Here is a 17,945-nt window from a genome sequence, read left to right as displayed (position 1 = left end):
GACCTGGAGCACGGTCTGGCGGTAAATCCCCACCGAACATGATGGAAATGATGCATCGCAGACGCCCCCCCCCCCCCCCCATTATACAGAAGATCATGAATCGCTGGTGAAGATCCAATACGGTGATCCTCTGCGGATCTGACTGGAACCAACTGCAAATTCTCCATTGGCATGGGCGGAGCTTCCCCTGTACATCCGGGGGGAGGGGCCCTGCGGGCGATGGGTGACGTCACTGCCGCATCATTACAGCCAACTGAAGCACGAAAAGCCCAAGAACGGAACCCAAAGCCATACAGGCATTATAGCAGCACCTGTACGATCGTGAGGGGGAGGGGTCAGCACCTGTATGATGGTGAGAGGGAGCGGTCAGCACCTGTACGATCGAGAGGGGGAAGGGTCAGTACTAAGGATGAGCGAGTATACTCGCTAAGGCACTACTCGCTCGAGTAATGTGCCTTAGCCGAGTATCTCCCTGCTCGTCCTTAAAGATTCGGGTGCCGCCGCGAGGTGGGGAGCAGCGGGGAGGAATGGAGGGGAGATCCCTCTCTCCCGCCCGCTCTGCCCCGCTCCCCGCCGCAACTCACCTGTCAGCCGCAGCGGCCCCCGAATCTTTAGGGACGAGCAGGGAGATACTCGGCTAAGGCACATTACTCGAGCGAGTATACTCGCTCATCCTTAGTCAGCACCTGTACGATCGTGAGGGGGAGGGGTCAGCACCTGCATGATCGTGAGGGGGAGGGGTCAGCACCTGTACGATCGTGAGGGGGAGGGGCTAGCACCGGAGGCCATATTATAATGTTTCATTTATTACGCTGTTTAAATATAAAAATACCAAATTGGCGCTGAGTCCCGGAGCGCCACCAGACAGCGCAGTGTGAGATCAGGTAATAAAACAGGCTCTTCCATAACATCGTGCATCGGGGACGAGCGCCGGGCTGGAGGGGCGCCTTTATATCCATCTGCTGCCATCTTGTTGAAGGCCCTGAAGCTTGTTCTCCATTGGGTGGGAATCACAATGGCGGCGGGAGGTCCCATATAACACCGTAGAGTCCGTGTTTGTGGCGGTCGCCTGCAGCCGCCGTCCTACGTCTCATCGTCGTCCTTATCTCTCAGCCCCTCGCTCTGCCGCGTCCGTCCCGTCATTTCCATCAGCGCCTGCACCTCCGGATCGGCGTCCAGGATGCTCTTCTTGTTCTTAACCTGCATGGAGAGGGAATATTACATGGGACTGCGCTCACAGGACTACACCTCCCACAATGCAATGCAGCAGATGAGAAAATGAGGCTGAGTGATACATGAAGTGAAGCACAGGATGGCGGCATACACTGGATACTCTGCCCTGAATATACACTGACTGAGGGGGGCAGTATATGGTATATACAGTGATTGAGGGGGGGGGCAGTATACGGTATATGCATAGTGACTGAGGGGGATAGTATACAGTATATACACAGCACCTGAGGACAGTATACGGTATATATACAGCGCCTGAGGGGCACAGTATATACAATGAGGGGGGCAGTATACGATATTTACAATGAGGGGGGCAGTATACGGTATTTACAATGAGGGGGGCAGTATACGGTATATACAGTGACTGAGGGGTTTGGGGGTCTCTTACCTGCAGCTCCTCGGTCAGGTCTCCCAGCCCCCACACCTCCATGGCGTCTATGGTGAACTCCTCGCTGGCGGACAGCTGCGGGCTGTTGTACGTCGTGCACCGCGGTTTCGCTTTGCTGTGACCTTTTCCAAAATTACTGTCAATCCAAAGTCCAAAGAAGTCGTGCTGCCCCCCCATACCCTGCGGGACGGAAGGGAGGCAAGTTATTGGTGACGGCCATTATAGCCCCCCATTATCTCCCACTGCAGCACCTCCCCCACTCCGATGGCGACTTCCCCTTTAAATGATGGAGGCGGTTTGTATTTTGCAGTCTGTGGCTTCTACGCGTCTATCTGCTGCCATCTTGTGGACGATGGCAGAAACTGCAATGATTTACACAAGTGGCTGAGGGGGAACTATAACTCCCAGCATACGGTGGGGATGTGCCTGAATGACCCCCCAGGCAGCCCCGGCGGGCACTCACCAGTCCGTTGGGCATGGTCTGCTGGCCGTGGTTCAGGTACATGTAGTGGTCATTATATCCCGTGTACGTGAAGACCTCCAGACGCGGCGACACGGTGAACAGGAAGCACGTGCTGTCACCTGCGGACATGGAGAAGTCAGCAGCGCGGAGCGACTACAGCGCCATCACCTCCCCGTATGTGGAATTTAAAGAGCCAGTCACGTCACCATAAGAGCTGCATGACGTCACCGTGACGCTCCGGTAGCGCGGCATCTCTTTTTATTACCTTTTTTTCTCATTTACATTTCTTTAGTCCTCCGGGGGACTTGAACTTGTGATCGTTTGATCCTTCATGCAGTATAATACCGTATTATTGCATTATACCGCATGCTGACAGTCTATCAAGCCGTAAACCTGGGGGCCTTCAGAAGACCCCAAGCGGCCATGGCAACCGAACGGCAACTCGGGACCCCTGAAAACCAATTAGGGCATTGAAAGGGTTAACAGCCGTGATCAGCAATCCCGCTGATCGCAGCTGTGAAAAACAGCCGTCACCCGCCGCATACGGAACGAATCGGCTCCTGATCCCACACTATAGTAGCCAAGCCCCCCATGATGCCGGAGTACATCCCAGGGTGTGAAGGGGTTAATGGCATCGGGTCGGGGTACACTGCATTGTAGATCCGCCATTTGTTTATTTGCATTCCATCCTTACGGCGTTTCATCTCGCGCATCTGAGCAGATCGCCCTTAATGGCCGCTGTCAGAAGGCGTACGGTCGGTCGTTAAGGGAGTAACAACATCCGCCATTTCCTTCCGCCGCGAGGCGTAAATAACGTTCACGTCATCTGCTGTTATTATTAGTACAACAAGACTGATTTTTTTCAGCTTTTTTGTAAAATGTACTTTTTGTATCACCACATTGAAGGAGGCGGAGCCAAACCCGCGGCGCTCATTTATGTTTCACAACTTTCCTAAATTCCCGTAAAAGGAAAAAAAAAATACAAAAACAAATTCTGCGCTGAATTAATCCTATCAGATTTATACTGGCGGTTTCTGAGGTCGGTTCGCCTCCACCGACGGCGCCGCCCGGATCATCAGCGCCGCTGCGCAAAGGTATTTTTGTGGGATAAGTTGTACCTTTTAATGTGACTTCGATCGCTTTCTGTTCCTTTGGAGACGAGATACAAAATGATCCGTATTTCAGTGTATTATAGTCAGAGGCGGAGCCTCATAGGCCACCGTAGATGGCGGACCTGGGGGCCATCCTCAAGGTGCTGCCATAGCAACCCATCGAGTCGCTGTGATCACATTGCAGGTTCCAAGAGGTGAAGGGCGCCCCCCATCCTTCTGTCAGCCTTTTACAGGTCACGGTCGCATTGACCATGGCATGTGAAGGGTTAAACAGCAGGGATCAGCACCGCTGCAGCAGGTGTTGGGCCGCCATCACACATCGGAGGCCTGCTTCCCGCTGGAGACCGGCGCCAGGCTTCGGCTGGCGTAAGACGGGCAGTCATGAAGGGGTTAGATTGTCGCCGCTCGCCGCGCACGCAGTAAACGCTCACCCTGAAACCGCGGCTTCACCTCCCAGTTGTGCGACGCGAATCCTCCGAAGATGAAGCCGCCGGCATCCCTGACGACCAGCAGGCTGGGTCCCTGGTCCACAAGATGGCCGCACAGCTGGGAGAAGCTCTCGCCGTGGAGCCGCGTGGAGAAGAGCAGCCGCCATTTGTGCTGCATGTCGGAGGGCAGGTGGAAGTTCAGGAACATGACGGCGGGCAGGTCCAGGAGGCTGGTGAAGGCCGGCGCCCGCCCCCCGCGGCAGCGCGGCACCAGGCTGGCGACGTCCCTCTGCTGCTCTACGTTCTGCCGTAAGACTGAGAAACCCAACGTGACGACGACCCTGAGGAGCGCGGACACGATCGGAGCCTTGTAGAGCCAGTCCTCGATGGCCGCCCGCGAGAAGTGCGAGGACTCCGGCGCGTCCGGTGACGGCAAACCTGCAATATGAGAGGAACAGCTGAGCTCAGCGCCAACACAGACGAACCGCGGAATTCATAGCCATTCCTGTCCTCCTTTAGTCCTGCGCCCCTCCCCCACATGCCGCGGATACAAACAATGGGGTATATGGGGGCGAAGCGGGGTACACGCCTAGCATCAGCAGCCACCCCTCCACCGCATTACACAAATCCCCTCCTGCTATGAAGGATCACATGACCAGTGGGGGGGGGGGGGGGAAGGTGTATGATTAACCCTTTGATTGCTGAGTGCATTACCGTCCGCCTTCATCTGTGACACCAGCTGGGCGGCGACGGCGCGGACCCCGGTGTCACAGTCCCGCGTGTTTTCAAGAGTCCATCCAGAAAGCGCATTCTGCTGACGTAAAACGTGAACCGCCGCGCCAATCATATCCTCCAGGAACTGGTGAGAGAAAACAAATACACCCCTCCCCCCATTAGCGATAATATACAGCCGACCCCCCCACACCTCGGCCCCCCATATATACCGTACAGCCGTCCCCCCACACCTCGGCCCCCCATATATACCGTACAGCCGTCCCCCCACACCTCGGCCCCCCATATATACCGTACAGCCGACCCCCCACACCTCGGCCCCCCATATATACCGTACAGCCGTCCCCCCACACCTCGGCCCCCCATATATACCGTACAGCCGTCCCCCCACACCTCGGCCCCCCATATATACCGTACAGCCGACCCCCCACACCTCGGCCCCCCATATATACCGTACAGCCGACCCCCCACACCTCGGCCCCCCATATATACCGTACAGCCGACCCCCCACACCTCGGCCCCCCATATATACCGTACAGCCGTCCCCCCACACCTCGGCCCCCCATATATACCGTACAGCCGACCCCCCACACCTCGGCCCCCCATATATACCGTACAGCCGTCCCCCCACACCTCGGCCCCCCATATATACCGTACAGCCGTCCCCCCACACCTCGGCCCCCCATATATACCGTACAGCCGTCCCCTCCACACGTCGGCCCCCCATATATACCGTACAGCCGTCCCCTCCACACGTCAGCCCCCCATATATACCGTATAGCTGGCCCCTCCACACGTCGGCCCTCCATATATACTATACAGCCCCCCCCCCCATATATACCGTACAGCCGTCCCCTCCACACGTCGGCCCTCCATATATACCGTACAGCCGTCCCCTCCACACGTCGGCCCTCCATATATACCGTACAGTCGTCCCCTCCACACGATGGCCCCCCATATATATACCGTACAGTCGTCCCCTCCACACGATGGCCCCCCATATATATACCGTACAGTCGTCCCCTCCACACGATGGCCCCCCATATATACCGTACAGCCGTCCCCTCCACACGATGGCCCCACATATATACCGTACAGCCGTCCCCTCCACACGATGGCCCCACATATATACCGTACAGCCATCCCCTCCACACGATGGCCCCCCATATATACCGTACAGCCGTCCCCTCCACACGTCGGCCCACCATATATACCATACAGCCCCTCCCCCCATATATACCGTACAGCTGTCTCCTCCACACGATGGCCCCCCATATATATACCGTACAGTCGTCCCCTCCACACGATGGCCCCCCATATATATACCGTACAGTCGTCCCCTTCACACGATGGCCCCCCATATATATACCGTACAGTCGTCCCCTCCACACGATGGCCCCACATATATATACCGTACAGTCGTCCCCTTCACACGATGGCCCCCCATATATATACCGTACAGCCGTCCCCTCCACACGTCGGCCCCCCATATATACCGTACAGCCGTCCCCTCCACACGATGGCCCCCCATATATACCGTACAGTCGTCCCCTCCACACGATGGCCCCACATATATACCGTACAGCCGTCCCCTCCACACGATGGCCCCCCATATATACCGTACAGCCGTCCCCTCCACACGTCGGCCCCCCATATATACCGTACAGCCGTCCCCTCCACACGTCGGCCCCCCCATATATACCGTACAGCCGTCCCCTCCACACGTCGGCCCCCCATATATATACCGTACAGCCGTCCCCTCCACACGTCGGCCCCCCATATATACCGTACAGCCGTCCCCTCCACACGTCGGCCCCCCATATATACCGTACAGCCGTCCCCTCCACACGTCGGCCCCCCATATATACCGTACAGCCGTCCCCTCCACACGTCGGCCCCCCATATATACCGTACAGCCGTCCCCTCCACACGTCGGCCCCCCATATATACCGTACAGCCGTCCCCTCCACACGTCGGCCCCACATATATATACCGTACAGTCGTCCCCTCCACACGTCGGCCCCCCATATATATACCGTACAGTCGTCCCCTCCACACGATGGCCCCACATATATATACCGTACAGCCGTCCTCTCCACACGATGGCCCCCCATATATACCGTACAGCCGTCCCCTCCACACGTCGGCCCCCCATATATACTGTACAGCCGTCCCCTCCACACGTCGGCCCCCCATATATACCGTACAGCCGTCCCCTCCACACGTCGGCCCCCCCATATATACCGTACAGCCGTCCCCTCCACACGTCGGCCCCCCATATATATACCGTACAGCCGTCCCCTCCACACGTCGGCCCCCCATATATACCGTACAGCCGTCCCCTCCACACGTCGGCCCCCCATATATACCGTACAGCCGTCCCCTCCACACGTCGGCCCCCCCATATATACCGTACAGCCGTCCCCTCCACACGATGGCCCCACATATATATACCGTACAGTCGTCCCCTCCACACGTCGGCCCCCCATATATACCGTACAGCCGTCCCCTCCACGCGATGGCCCCCCATATATACCGTACAGCCGCCCCCTCCACGCGATGGCCCCACATATATACCGTACAGCCGTCCCCTCCACACGTCGGCCCTCCATATATACCATACAGCCCCCCCCCCATATATACCATACAGCCCCTCCCCCCATATATACTGTACAGCTGTCTCCTCCACACGTCGGCCCCCCATATATACCATACAGCCCCCCCCCCCATATATACCATACAGCCCCCCCCATATATACCGTACAGCTGTCTCCTCCACACGTCGGCCCCCCATATATACCATACAGCCCCTCCCCCCATATATACCGTACAGCTGTCTCCTCCACACGACGGCCCGCCATATATACCGTACAGCCCCCCCCATATATACCGTACAGCTGTCTCCTCCACACGACGGCCCGCCATATATACCGTACAGCCCCCCCCCCCATATATACCATACAGCCCCCCCCATATATACCGTACAGGACGGACTGACATTCACCTGTTGCACTTGGGGTCCCGTTATTTGCTCGCTGTTGTCAGCCGCGATCATCGGCGTTACGATGGCGCTCTTCTCCTCAGCCGTCCCTTTCAAGAGGTCGATGATGAACACAACAAACTGATCCCTCGTCACCTCCGCTCCGGACGCCGCTGGCGCCATTTTTCCAGTTAGATTCACGCTCTGCATCCCATTAAAAAAGCGCCGAGACATGGCGGCCGGGAGGGAATCGCCAACGGAATCCTGAGAGGAAGAAGCAGAGGATTCTGGGGGAACATGTAATATTATAATGAGGGCAGGGGGTGGAGTCACTGCACAGGATCCCACCCACATCCCCTCCCCTCACAGTGGCTTCTGTATTAGGAAATTGCCCAATGGGCAGTCAATCTGTGAATGAGGGGCGGAGCCTGACCTCACCGCGGGGTCACAACATCTGGGGGTGGAGCCTGACCTCACCGCGTGGTCACAACATCCGGGGCAGGGCCCGATCTTACTGTGGGGGCCACAACATCTGGGGGTGGAGCCTGACCTCACCGTGGGGTCACAACATCTGGGGGTGGAGCCTGACCTCACCGCGGGGTCACAACATCTGGGGGTGGAGCCTGACCTCACCACGGGGTCACAACATCTGGGGGTGGAGCCTGACCTCACCGCGGGGTCACATCTGGGGGTGGAGCCTGACCTCACCGCGTGGTCACAACATCTGGGGGTGGAGCCTGACCTCACCGCGGGGTCACAACATCTGGGGGTGGAGCCTAACCTCACAGCGTGGTCACAACATCCGGGACAGGGCCCGATCTTACTGCGGGGGCCACAACATCTGGGGGTGGAGCCTGACCTCACCGTGGGGTCACAACATCTGGGGGTGGAGCCTGACCTCACCGTGGGGTCACACTGTTGCCCGGGACAGAGCGCGGCGGCCACATCAGGGGGCGCCAAGTCTAACTGACATGAACAATCCTCCTCATGTTGTTTTAAAAGGGCCAGCGTCCAGTAAATGAGCCTGAATCACTGATCTGCTTGCTGTCAGTGAATGGAAACATTTACACCCAGAGGTGGAGGAACCCATCCTGACCGCATCCTTCTCACAGCTGAGGGTTGGTTACAATGTCGCAGTGCAGACAACCTCTGTGACTGCAGACTGATACAAATGATCTGTTGTCTGCACTGCTACATTGTAACCAACGCTCAGCTGTGAGAAGGATGCGGTCAGGATGGGTTCCTCCACCTCTGGATGTAAATGCTTCCATTCACTGACAGCAAGCAGATCAGGTCCCTCGGGCGCCTCCCCTTTATTAGCGCCACTTGCGGATACAATTAATAACAGCGGCCGTCATATTGATCACCGCTTCATGCAAACCAGCAGCAGTCCTGACTGGCTGACACCAGAGAACAACAGCAGAGACTAAACTGCATGAGTGTCAGTAAGCCGCTGCCCCGTGGGGATTCGCCGCGCCTCACCTGGAACGCCGCCAGTCCCAAGTATTTCTTGCTGGGGTTCCTTGTCAGGTTGTCGAAGCCTCTCTGTATCTGCGCCTGCTCCTCCGGCGGCACCCGCGCCGTTCGCCTCTGGTAGGCGCTGCTCTCCGCGTTGCCCATCACCGAGGAGACTGCAAGCAAGAGTCAGCAGAGATCAGCGGCGCGGTGAATGGCCGGAGCAGACTGTGAGCAGCGTTATATACAGCGGGGGGTAATCCCCCCCGGGCAGAACCCATCGATACGGACAGCGAGGGCGATCAATACTGCGAATGGAAACTCCAGCACGGCGCCCGCGGCAGATTCCTGCATTAACCGGAGAGCCGCGACGTCCATGGCGTCTCCAGTCACATCTAGAGCTGCAAGCAAACCGCTGCTGGGTGGGAGGGCGATCGCACGCCCGACAAGCGTCTGAAAACCGGACACGTATTTTACGTAGGGCCGACACGGAGAAGCCCCCGCGCCATTGTGGAAGCCGTCCGAGAGAACTCCGTGTCAGTCCAAGAAACCAATCACACACTGGTGAGGTGAAACGAAAGCTGCGCTGCGACTGGTTGCTAGGGGCGACAGAGGCCGGCGTTCTCCATAATGGCGCGGTGCTGTGGCCGCCCTGTATGTATTGTGTCTATAGACGCCTCGCCGTGCCCTGATTGGCCGCCTCCTGCAGACCGCGCAGTCAGCAAATGGGGTCAGGATAATCCTGTCCGCGCAGCGAATGACCCCCACGAACGCATCGTGTCCCGCAGGAGGGCGCAGGCGGTTATTCCCCTTCACCCTAGAAATAAGCAGCGCCGAATATCTGTCCAGGAATGTTCCCTGGCGCCTAAACACGGATCCGTAAGTCCCACGCAGCGGCGCTGGGCGCAGATCAGACGGTGTGGTGCACCGACAGCAGAGTGAGACCCTACATGTAAAGAGGCGTCCCCCCGTGACCCCACCGCCCCCTCGGCTCCCGTGACCCCACCGCCCCCCTCAGGCTCCCGTGACCCCACCGCCCCCCTCAGGCTCCTGTGACACCCCCCCCCCCCCCATTCCTCAGCTCCCGTGACCCCTCCGCCCCCTCTCCCTCCCTGACCCCACTCTTTCCTCCAGTCCCCCCTTACCTCCCCCACACACAGGTCTACATCCACCTTACTGATAGCGGTGTGCCACTAGTCCGAACACCGTCTACTGCGAATGGCGACCATCAGAATAACGAGCGCAGCTCTGGATGTAACCAGCGATCAGCGGTCACTGCCTGCAGGGCGGCCACTTCTCTCCTCCCCCGTATTTACAGGTGACACAGGGGCAGAACATTTGCATCAAAAACAGTGAGGTGTCAGTGATTATAAGTCACCAGGGATCGCTGGGGATCACAGGCTTAACCCCTTCACTGCCAGGGAGTAATGTAGGACCAACTCCAGTCCATCCTCCCCCACGTTATACAGTCCTAGTGGTAGATCCCCCATGTTATACAGTCCTAGTGGTAGATCCCCCCATGTTATACAGTCCTAGTGGTAGATCCCCCATATTATACAGTCCTAGTGGTAGATCCCCCATGTTATACAGTCCTAGTGGTAGATCCCCCATGTTATACAGTCCTAGTGGTAGATCCCCCCATGTTATACAGTCCTAGTGGTAGATCCCCCATATTATACAGTCCTAGTGGTAGATCCCCCATATTATACAGTCCTAGTGGTAGATCCCCTATGTTATACAGTCCTAGTGGTAGACCCCCCCCCCATGTTAAACAGTCCTAGTGGTAGATCCCCCCCCCATGTTAAACAGTCCTAGTGGTAGATTCCCCCCCCCCATGTTAAACAGTCCTAGTGGTAGATTCCCCCCCCCCCATGTTAAACAGTCCTAGTGGTAGATTCCCCCCCCCCCCATGTTAAACAGTCCTAGTGGTAGATTCCCCCCCCCCCCATGTTAAACAGTCCTAGTGGTAGATCCCCTCCCCATGTTAAACAGTCCTAGTGGTAGATCCCCCCCCATGTTAAACAGTCCTAGTGGTAGATCCCCCCCCATGTTAAACAGTCCTAGTGGTAGATCCCCCCATGTTATACAGTCCTAGTGGTAGATCCCCCCATGTTATACAGTCCTAGTAGTAGATCCCCCCATGTAATACAGTCCTAGTGGTAGATCCCCCCATGTTATACAGTCCTAGTGGTAGATCCCCCCCATGTTATACAGTCCTAGTGGTAGAGCCCCCCATTTTCCTGCTGTTTCGGGACCCTCTTGCTCACCTCCTCCTGCGACTTCTTTTTAGGCCCCGCCCTGGATCCCCGTGGCGTCATTGCTCCGCCCCCATGCCCTCCTCATTCATTCATTCTCGATGCCGGAGGTCTGTGTGAGTGGCAGCTCCGTTCTCCAATCAGTGCCAGGTTTGTGGGCGGAGACAGTGAGCGTACTCCTCCATCTTGGAGACGGGCGGCCAGCTGGGTCCTAGTGCCCGACATGTAGAACTGCTGGAAGGTGGAGGACAAGAATTCCCAGCATGCCTCTCGCTTGCCCCCCTTCCTGCACAGCAGCCCCAACCTCCTCACATCATGTGACCCCAGCAGGCTCAGCGCCCCCTCCTGTCCTGCTGCAGGAATCGCTCTCCCCGCAGGGCCGCAGTTTGTATTGTGGGTTTCCCTCTTGTAATACAGCAGGATGAAGTCTGTGGTGAATCTGCATCAAAGTCCGCGTGCTGCGTGTGAACAGAGCCGTAAATGTCCCTGCGGGCTGCAGTCCATGCAAGCCACCGTCGCCATGGAGACATCGCTGCGACACCGGTCCTATCAGTTACAGTAAAGACCTAAACACCGTATACGGCGGCGGTTACCATGACAACGCCCACCGCGCAGCAGCCTCGCCCGATGTCAGACCAGAGTCAGGAGCGCGGGCCGGAGGGTCACTTTAAGGTTCATTCTCACGTAGCGGATTTTGGGGTGGATTTTCCGCCATGTGGGAACGGACCCTGAATAAACTCCAAGAAAGAACTACAGCACCCAGCATGCTCTGAAGGCCCAAACTGCTGGGAATTGTAGTTCTCTGAAGATCTCAGCAGACGGGAGCGTCGGGCCGTTACGCCATTACTGCCTGTGGTTCGATGGAACTACAACTCCCAGCATATGCAGACAGTTGTAGACTCAGTGCATGCTGGGAGTTGTAGTAATGGGCTGGCGACGGGCCGGGTCAGTGGACCGCGCCGCCTCTCGTCATATCTACAACCGCAGTATTCACCGCGCCATTGTACATATTCACATGAACAGCCGAAGGATCCCAAGGAAGACGCTGCGACCGACCTTCACGGCAACGTGCAGCCAGACGGCGACGAGAGGATCGCTATCATCGGTTGTACTTCGTCTCCTCTACATATATAAACCTTAACTCCGCTCAGGAATCCTTACAGATCGCCAATGACCGGCCTCAGAGAGCTGGCGAACAGCCGAGACCCGGAGAGCGGCCCCCGGCACGAGACCCAGAGAGCGGCCCCCGGCACGAGACCCAGAGAGCTGGCGAACAGAAGAGACCCGGAGAGCGGCGCCTGGCGCGACACCTAGAGCGCAGCCTGCAGCACAAGACCCAGAGAGCGGCCCCTGGCACGAAACCCAGAGGGTGGACCCCGGCACAAGACCCAGAGAGCGGTGCACGGCACGAGACCCAGAGAGCGGCGCCCGGCACGAGACCCAGAGAGCGGCCTCCGTCACGAGACCCAGAGAGCGGCCTCCGTCACGAAACCCAGAGAGCGGCCCCCGGCCCGAGACCCAGAGAGCGGCCCCCGGCCCGAGACCCAGAGAGCGGCCCCCGGCCCGAGACCCAGAGAGCAGCCCCCGGCCCGAGACCCAGAGAGCGGCCCCCGGCCCGAGACCCAGAGAGCGGCCCCCGGCCCGAGACCCAGAGAGCGGCCCCCGGCCCGAGACCCAGAGAGCGGCCCCCGGCCCGAGACCCAGAGAGCGGCCCCCGGCCCGAGACCCAGAGAGCGGCCCCCGGCCCGAGACCCAGAGAGCGGCCCCCGGCCCGAGACCCAGAGAGCGGCCCCCGGCCCGAGACCCAGAGAGCGGCCCCCGGCCCGAGACCCAGAGAGCGGCCCCCGGCACGAGACCCAGAGAGCGGCGCCCGGCACGAGACCCAGAGAGCGGCCTCCGTCACGAGACCCAGAGAGCGGCCTCCGTCACGAAACCCAGAGAGCGGCCCCCGGCCCGAGACCCAGAGAGCGGCCCCCGGCCCGAGACCCAGAGAGCGGCCCCCGGCCCGAGACCCAGAGAGCGGCCCCCGGCCCGAGACCCAGAGAGCGGCCCCCGGCACGAGACCCAGAGAGCGGCCCCCGGCACGAGACCCAGAGAGCGGCCCCCGGCACGAGACCCAGAGAGCGGCCCCCGGCACGAGGAAGATGCTGCGACCGACCTTCACGGCAACGTGCAGCCAGACGGCGACGAGAGAATTGATATCATCGGTTTTACTTCGTCTCCTCTACATATATAAACCTTAACTCCGCTCAGGAATCCTTACAGATCTCCAATTACCGGCCTCAGAGAGCCAGCGAACAGCCGAGACCCGGAGAGCGGCGCCTGGCGCGAGACCCAGAGAGCTGGCGAACAGACGACACCCGGAGAGTGGCGCCTGGCGCGAGACCTAGAGAGCAGCCTCCGGCACGAAACCTAGAGCGCAGCCTGCAGCACAAGACCCAGAGAGCGGCCCCTGGCACGAAACCCAGAGAGCGGTGCACGGCACAAGACCCAGAGAGCGGTGCACGGCACGAGACCCAGAGATCGGCGCCCGGCACGAGACCCAGAGATCGGCGCCCGGCACGAGACCCAGAGATCGGCGCCCGGCACGAGACCCAGAGATCGGCGCCCGGCACGAGACCCAGAGATCGGCGCCCGGCACGAGACCCAGAGATCGGCGCCCGGCACGAGACCCAGAGAGCGGCCTCCGTCACGAGACCCAGAGAGCGGCCTCCGTCACGAAACCCAGAGAGCGGCCCCCGGCCCGAGACCCAGAGAGCGGCCTCCGTCACGAGACCCAGAGAGCGGCCTCCGTCACGAGACCCAGAGAGCGGCCTCCGTCACGAGACCCAGAGAGCGGCCCCCGGCACGAGACCCAGAGAGCGGCCCCCGGCACGAGACCCAGAGAGCGGCCCCCGGCACGAGACCCAGAGAGCGGCCCCCGGCACGAGACCCAGAGAGCGGCCCCCGGCACGAGACCCAGAGAGCGGCCCCCGGCACGAGACGCAGAGAGCGGCCCCCGGCACGAGACGCAGAGAGCGGCCCCCGGCACGAGACCCAGAGAGCGGCCCCCGGCACGAGACCCAGAGAGCGGCCCCCGGCACGAGGAAGATGCTGCGACCGACCTTCACGGCAACGTGCAGCCAGACGGCGACGAGAGAATTGATATCATCGGTTTTACTTCATCTCCTCTACATATATAAACCTTAACTCCGCTCAGGAATCCTTACAGATCTCCAATTACCGGCCTCAGAGAGCCGGCGAACAGCCGAGACCCGGAGAGCGGCGCCTGGCGCGAGACCCAGAGAGCTGGCGAACAGACGAGACCCGGAGAGTGGCGCCTGGCGCGAGACCTAGAGAGCAGCCTCCGGCACGAAACCTAGAGCGCAGCCTGCAGCACAAGACCCAGAGAGCGGCCCCTGGCACGAAACCCAGAGAGCGGTGCACGGCACAAGACCCAGAGAGCGGTGCACGGCACGAGACCCAGAGATCGGCGCCCGGCACGAGACCCAGAGATCGGCGCCCGGCACGAGACCCAGAGATCGGCGCCCGGCACGAGACCCAGAGATCGGCGCCCGGCACGAGACCCAGAGATCGGCGCCCGGCACGAGACCCAGAGATCGGCGCCCGGCACGAGACCCAGAGATCGGCGCCCGGCACGAGACCCAGAGATCGGCGCCCGGCACGAGACCCAGAGAGCGGCGCCCGGCACGAGACCCAGAGAGCGGCCCCCGGCACGAGACCCAGAGAGCTGCACCCGGCACGAGATCCAAAGAGCAGCCCCAGGCACGAGACCCAGAGAGCGGCCCCCGGCACGAGACCCAGGGAGCGGCCCTTGGCACGAGACCCTGAGAGCGGCCCTTGGCACGAGACCCAGAGAGCGGCGCCCGGCACGAGACCCAAAGAGTGGCGCCCGACACGAGACCCAGAGAGCGGCCCCCGACACGAGACCCAGAGAGCGGCCCCCGGCACGAGACCCAGAGAGCGGCCCCCGGCACGAGACCCAGAGAGCGGCGCCCAGCACGAGCGAAGCGTGCTAACAGTAATAGGGCATAACATGTTGCACATATATCAGTCAGGTGACCTCTAGTGTCCAGAAGGACTATAAATACTTCGGCTTGTTAACAAATAAATGGAATCATTCGTGATTTACTGAAACACTGTGCGACCGGCGATCCTCCGAGCCGCTCGTATTAACACTGATTTGGGACACAAGATCATACACAATGCACCACTGGGGACCGCAGTCATGTGACTGCCGCATAGCGGCCATCAACCTTAATATTTGATCAGATGTATGAGTATAAGCTACGACAGGCAGATAAGCGGCAGCAGCGGCGTGCAGACAGGCAGCAACTACTTGGTGAGTTTACGCCCAGCATGCGCAGACATTGGTGTATAGTCTGGTGCCGACCAATCACTGTGACCAAGTTTAGTGCCGCTGATTGATCAGGGATTGGTGATGATCCAGCTGTGACATCAGGCGCTTACATTACTGGTCACCGCTGCACAAATGCCAGTCCTGCCCACCTCACCAGTGCCAGTGCTGCACCACCATATGTCTCCTCCCACCAATCTCCATGGCCCCCTGCTTCCTCATAGACTGCAAATGATACAAAACTACGTAAAGATACAAGAGAGACGCAAGGAGATCGCAAGAGGATCTGGAGAAGTTGGGGGCAGTAAAGTGTCCGCTGAGGGGTAACACTGATACATGTGAGGTTCTGCACGCGGCAGGAGATACATGTCACCATTACACACTAAATGGGAAACCACTGGGGACCCCGACAGGGAGAAGGACTTGGGGGTTTATAACTGCAAGCTTAACTGGAGCAACCAGTGTCAGGCAGCAGCTGCAAAGACCAATAGCATCATGGGGGCATCAGAAGAGGTCTAGGGGTGCATGATGGGAACATTGTTCTCCCTCTCTACAAGTCACTGGTCAGACCACACATGGAATATTGTGGACAGTTTTGGGCAGCGGTACTCAGGAAGGATATATCAGAGCTTGAGCGGGTGTAAAGGGGGCAACTAAAGTAATAAATGGAATGGGCGAACTACAATACCCAGAGAGGTATAATATATCAGGGGTCAGTACAGAGATCTCTCCCATCATCTATTATACCCAGGACTGTAACAAGGGGGCACCCTAATAACTATGTATAATATATCAGGGGTCAGTACAGAGATCTCTCCCATCATCTATTATACCCAGGACTATAACAAGAGGGCGCTCTAATAACTATGTATAGATATATCAGGGGTCAGTACAGAGATCTCTCCATCATCTAGTATACCCAGGACTGTAACAAGGGGGCGCTCTAATAACTATATATATATATCAGGGGTCAGTACAGAGATCTCTCCCATCATCTATTATACCCAGGACTGTAACATGGGGGCACCCATCATCTATTATACCCCGGACTATAACAAGGGGGCGCTCTAATAACTATGTATAGATATATCAGGGGTCAGTACAGAGATCTCTCCCATCATCTATTATACCCAGGACTGTAACAAGGGGGCGCTCTAATAACTATGTATAATATATCAGGGGTCAGTACAAAGATCTCTGCCATCATCTATTATACCCAGGACTGTAACAAGGGGGCGCACTAATAACTATGTATAATATATCAGTGGTCAGTACAGAGATCTCCTCCATCATCTATTATACCCCGGACTGTAACAAGGGGGCGCTCTAATAACTATGTATAATATATCAGGGGTCAGTACAAAGATCTCTGCCATCATCTATTATACCCAGGACTGTAACAAGGGGCCCCCCTAATAACTATGTATAATATATCAGTGGTCAGTACAGAGATCTCTCCCATCATCTATTATACCCAGGACTGTAACAAGGGGGCACCCTAATAACTATGTATAATATATCAGTGGTCAGTACAGAGATCTCTCCCGTCATCTATTATACCCAGGACAGTAACAAGGGGGCGCTCTAATACTATGTATAGATATATCAGGGGACAGTACAGAGATCTCGTCCATCATCTATTATACCCAGGACTGTAACAAGGGGGCGCTGTAATAACTATGTATAATATATCAGAGGTCAGTACAGAGATCTCTCCCATCATCTATTATACCCAGGACTGTAACAAGGGTGCGATCTACGGTAATAACTATGTATAGATATATCAGGGGTCAGTACAGAGATCTCTCCCATCATCTATTATACCCAGGACTATAACAAGAGGGCGCTCTAATAACTATGTATAGATATATCAGGGGTCAGTACAGAGATCTCTCCCATCATCTATTATACCCAGGACTGTAACAAGGGTGCGATCTATGGTAATAACTATGTATAGATATATCAGGGGTCAGTACAGAGATCTCTCCCATCATCTATTATACCCAGGACTGTAACAAGGGGGCGCTCTAATAACTATGTATAATATATCAGGGGTCAGTACAGAGATCTCTCCCATCATCTATTATACCCAGGACTGTAACAAGGAGGCGCTCTAATAACTATGTATAGATCTATCAGGGGTCAGTACAGAGATCTCTCCCATCATCTATTATACCCAGGACTGTAACAAGGGGGCGCTCTAATAACTATGTATAATATATCAGGGGTCAGTACAGAGATCTCTCCCATCATCTATTATACCCAGGACTGTAACAAGGAGGCGCTCTAATAACTATGTATAGATCTATCAGGGGTCAGTACAGAGATCTCTCCCATCATCTATTATACCCAGGACTGTAACAAGGGGGCGCTCTAATAACTATGTATAATATATCAGGGGTCAGTACAGAGATCTCTCCCATCATCTATTATACCCAGGACTGTAACAAGGAGGCGCTCTAATAACTATGTATAGATCTATCAGGGGTCAGTACAGAGATCTCTCCCATCATCTATTATACCCAGGACTGTAACAAGGGGG

The 17,945-nt window shown here is 57.4% G+C and overlaps 2 protein-coding genes across 4 annotated transcripts; one reads left to right on the top strand and one right to left on the bottom strand.

Moving 5' to 3' along the window:
- Positions 1-790: 790 nt before the first annotated feature.
- MEAK7 (MTOR associated protein, eak-7 homolog) lies at positions 791-11,160 on the bottom strand. 3 transcript variants are annotated; one of them, XM_066582486.1, is made up of 8 exons: positions 11,059-11,160; positions 8,819-8,967; positions 7,361-7,600; positions 4,339-4,483; positions 3,628-4,062; positions 2,085-2,203; positions 1,622-1,801; positions 791-1,200 (listed from the first exon to the last, which is right to left on the bottom strand). In XM_066582486.1, the coding sequence occupies exons 2-8, from the start codon at positions 8,954-8,956 to the stop codon at positions 1,084-1,086; spliced, it is 1,374 nt and encodes a 457-aa protein (XP_066438583.1). In that variant the 5' UTR covers positions 8,957-8,967; positions 11,059-11,160; the 3' UTR covers positions 791-1,083. The 3 variants fall into 3 exon arrangements, with proteins under 3 accessions (XP_066438583.1, XP_066438586.1, XP_066438584.1); XM_066582489.1 differs by lacking the exon at positions 11,059-11,160 and adding an exon at positions 9,937-10,333; XM_066582487.1 differs by lacking the exon at positions 11,059-11,160 and adding an exon at positions 9,969-10,333.
- LOC136582661 (basic proline-rich protein-like) lies at positions 9,422-14,235 on the top strand. Its single transcript, XM_066583838.1, has 3 exons — positions 9,422-9,670; positions 12,198-13,211; positions 13,300-14,235. Exons 1-3 carry the CDS (start codon positions 9,422-9,424, stop codon positions 14,233-14,235), a joined length of 2,199 nt encoding a protein of 732 aa, XP_066439935.1.
- Positions 14,236-17,945: the final 3,710 nt, after the last annotated feature.

This window comes from Eleutherodactylus coqui, chromosome 11 (genome assembly GCF_035609145.1).
Source record: "Eleutherodactylus coqui strain aEleCoq1 chromosome 11, aEleCoq1.hap1, whole genome shotgun sequence".
NCBI lineage: Eukaryota > Metazoa > Chordata > Amphibia > Anura > Eleutherodactylidae > Eleutherodactylus > Eleutherodactylus coqui.
Note: the sequence above shows the minus strand (reverse complement) of the source record. Positions and strands in the feature narration are given on the sequence as shown.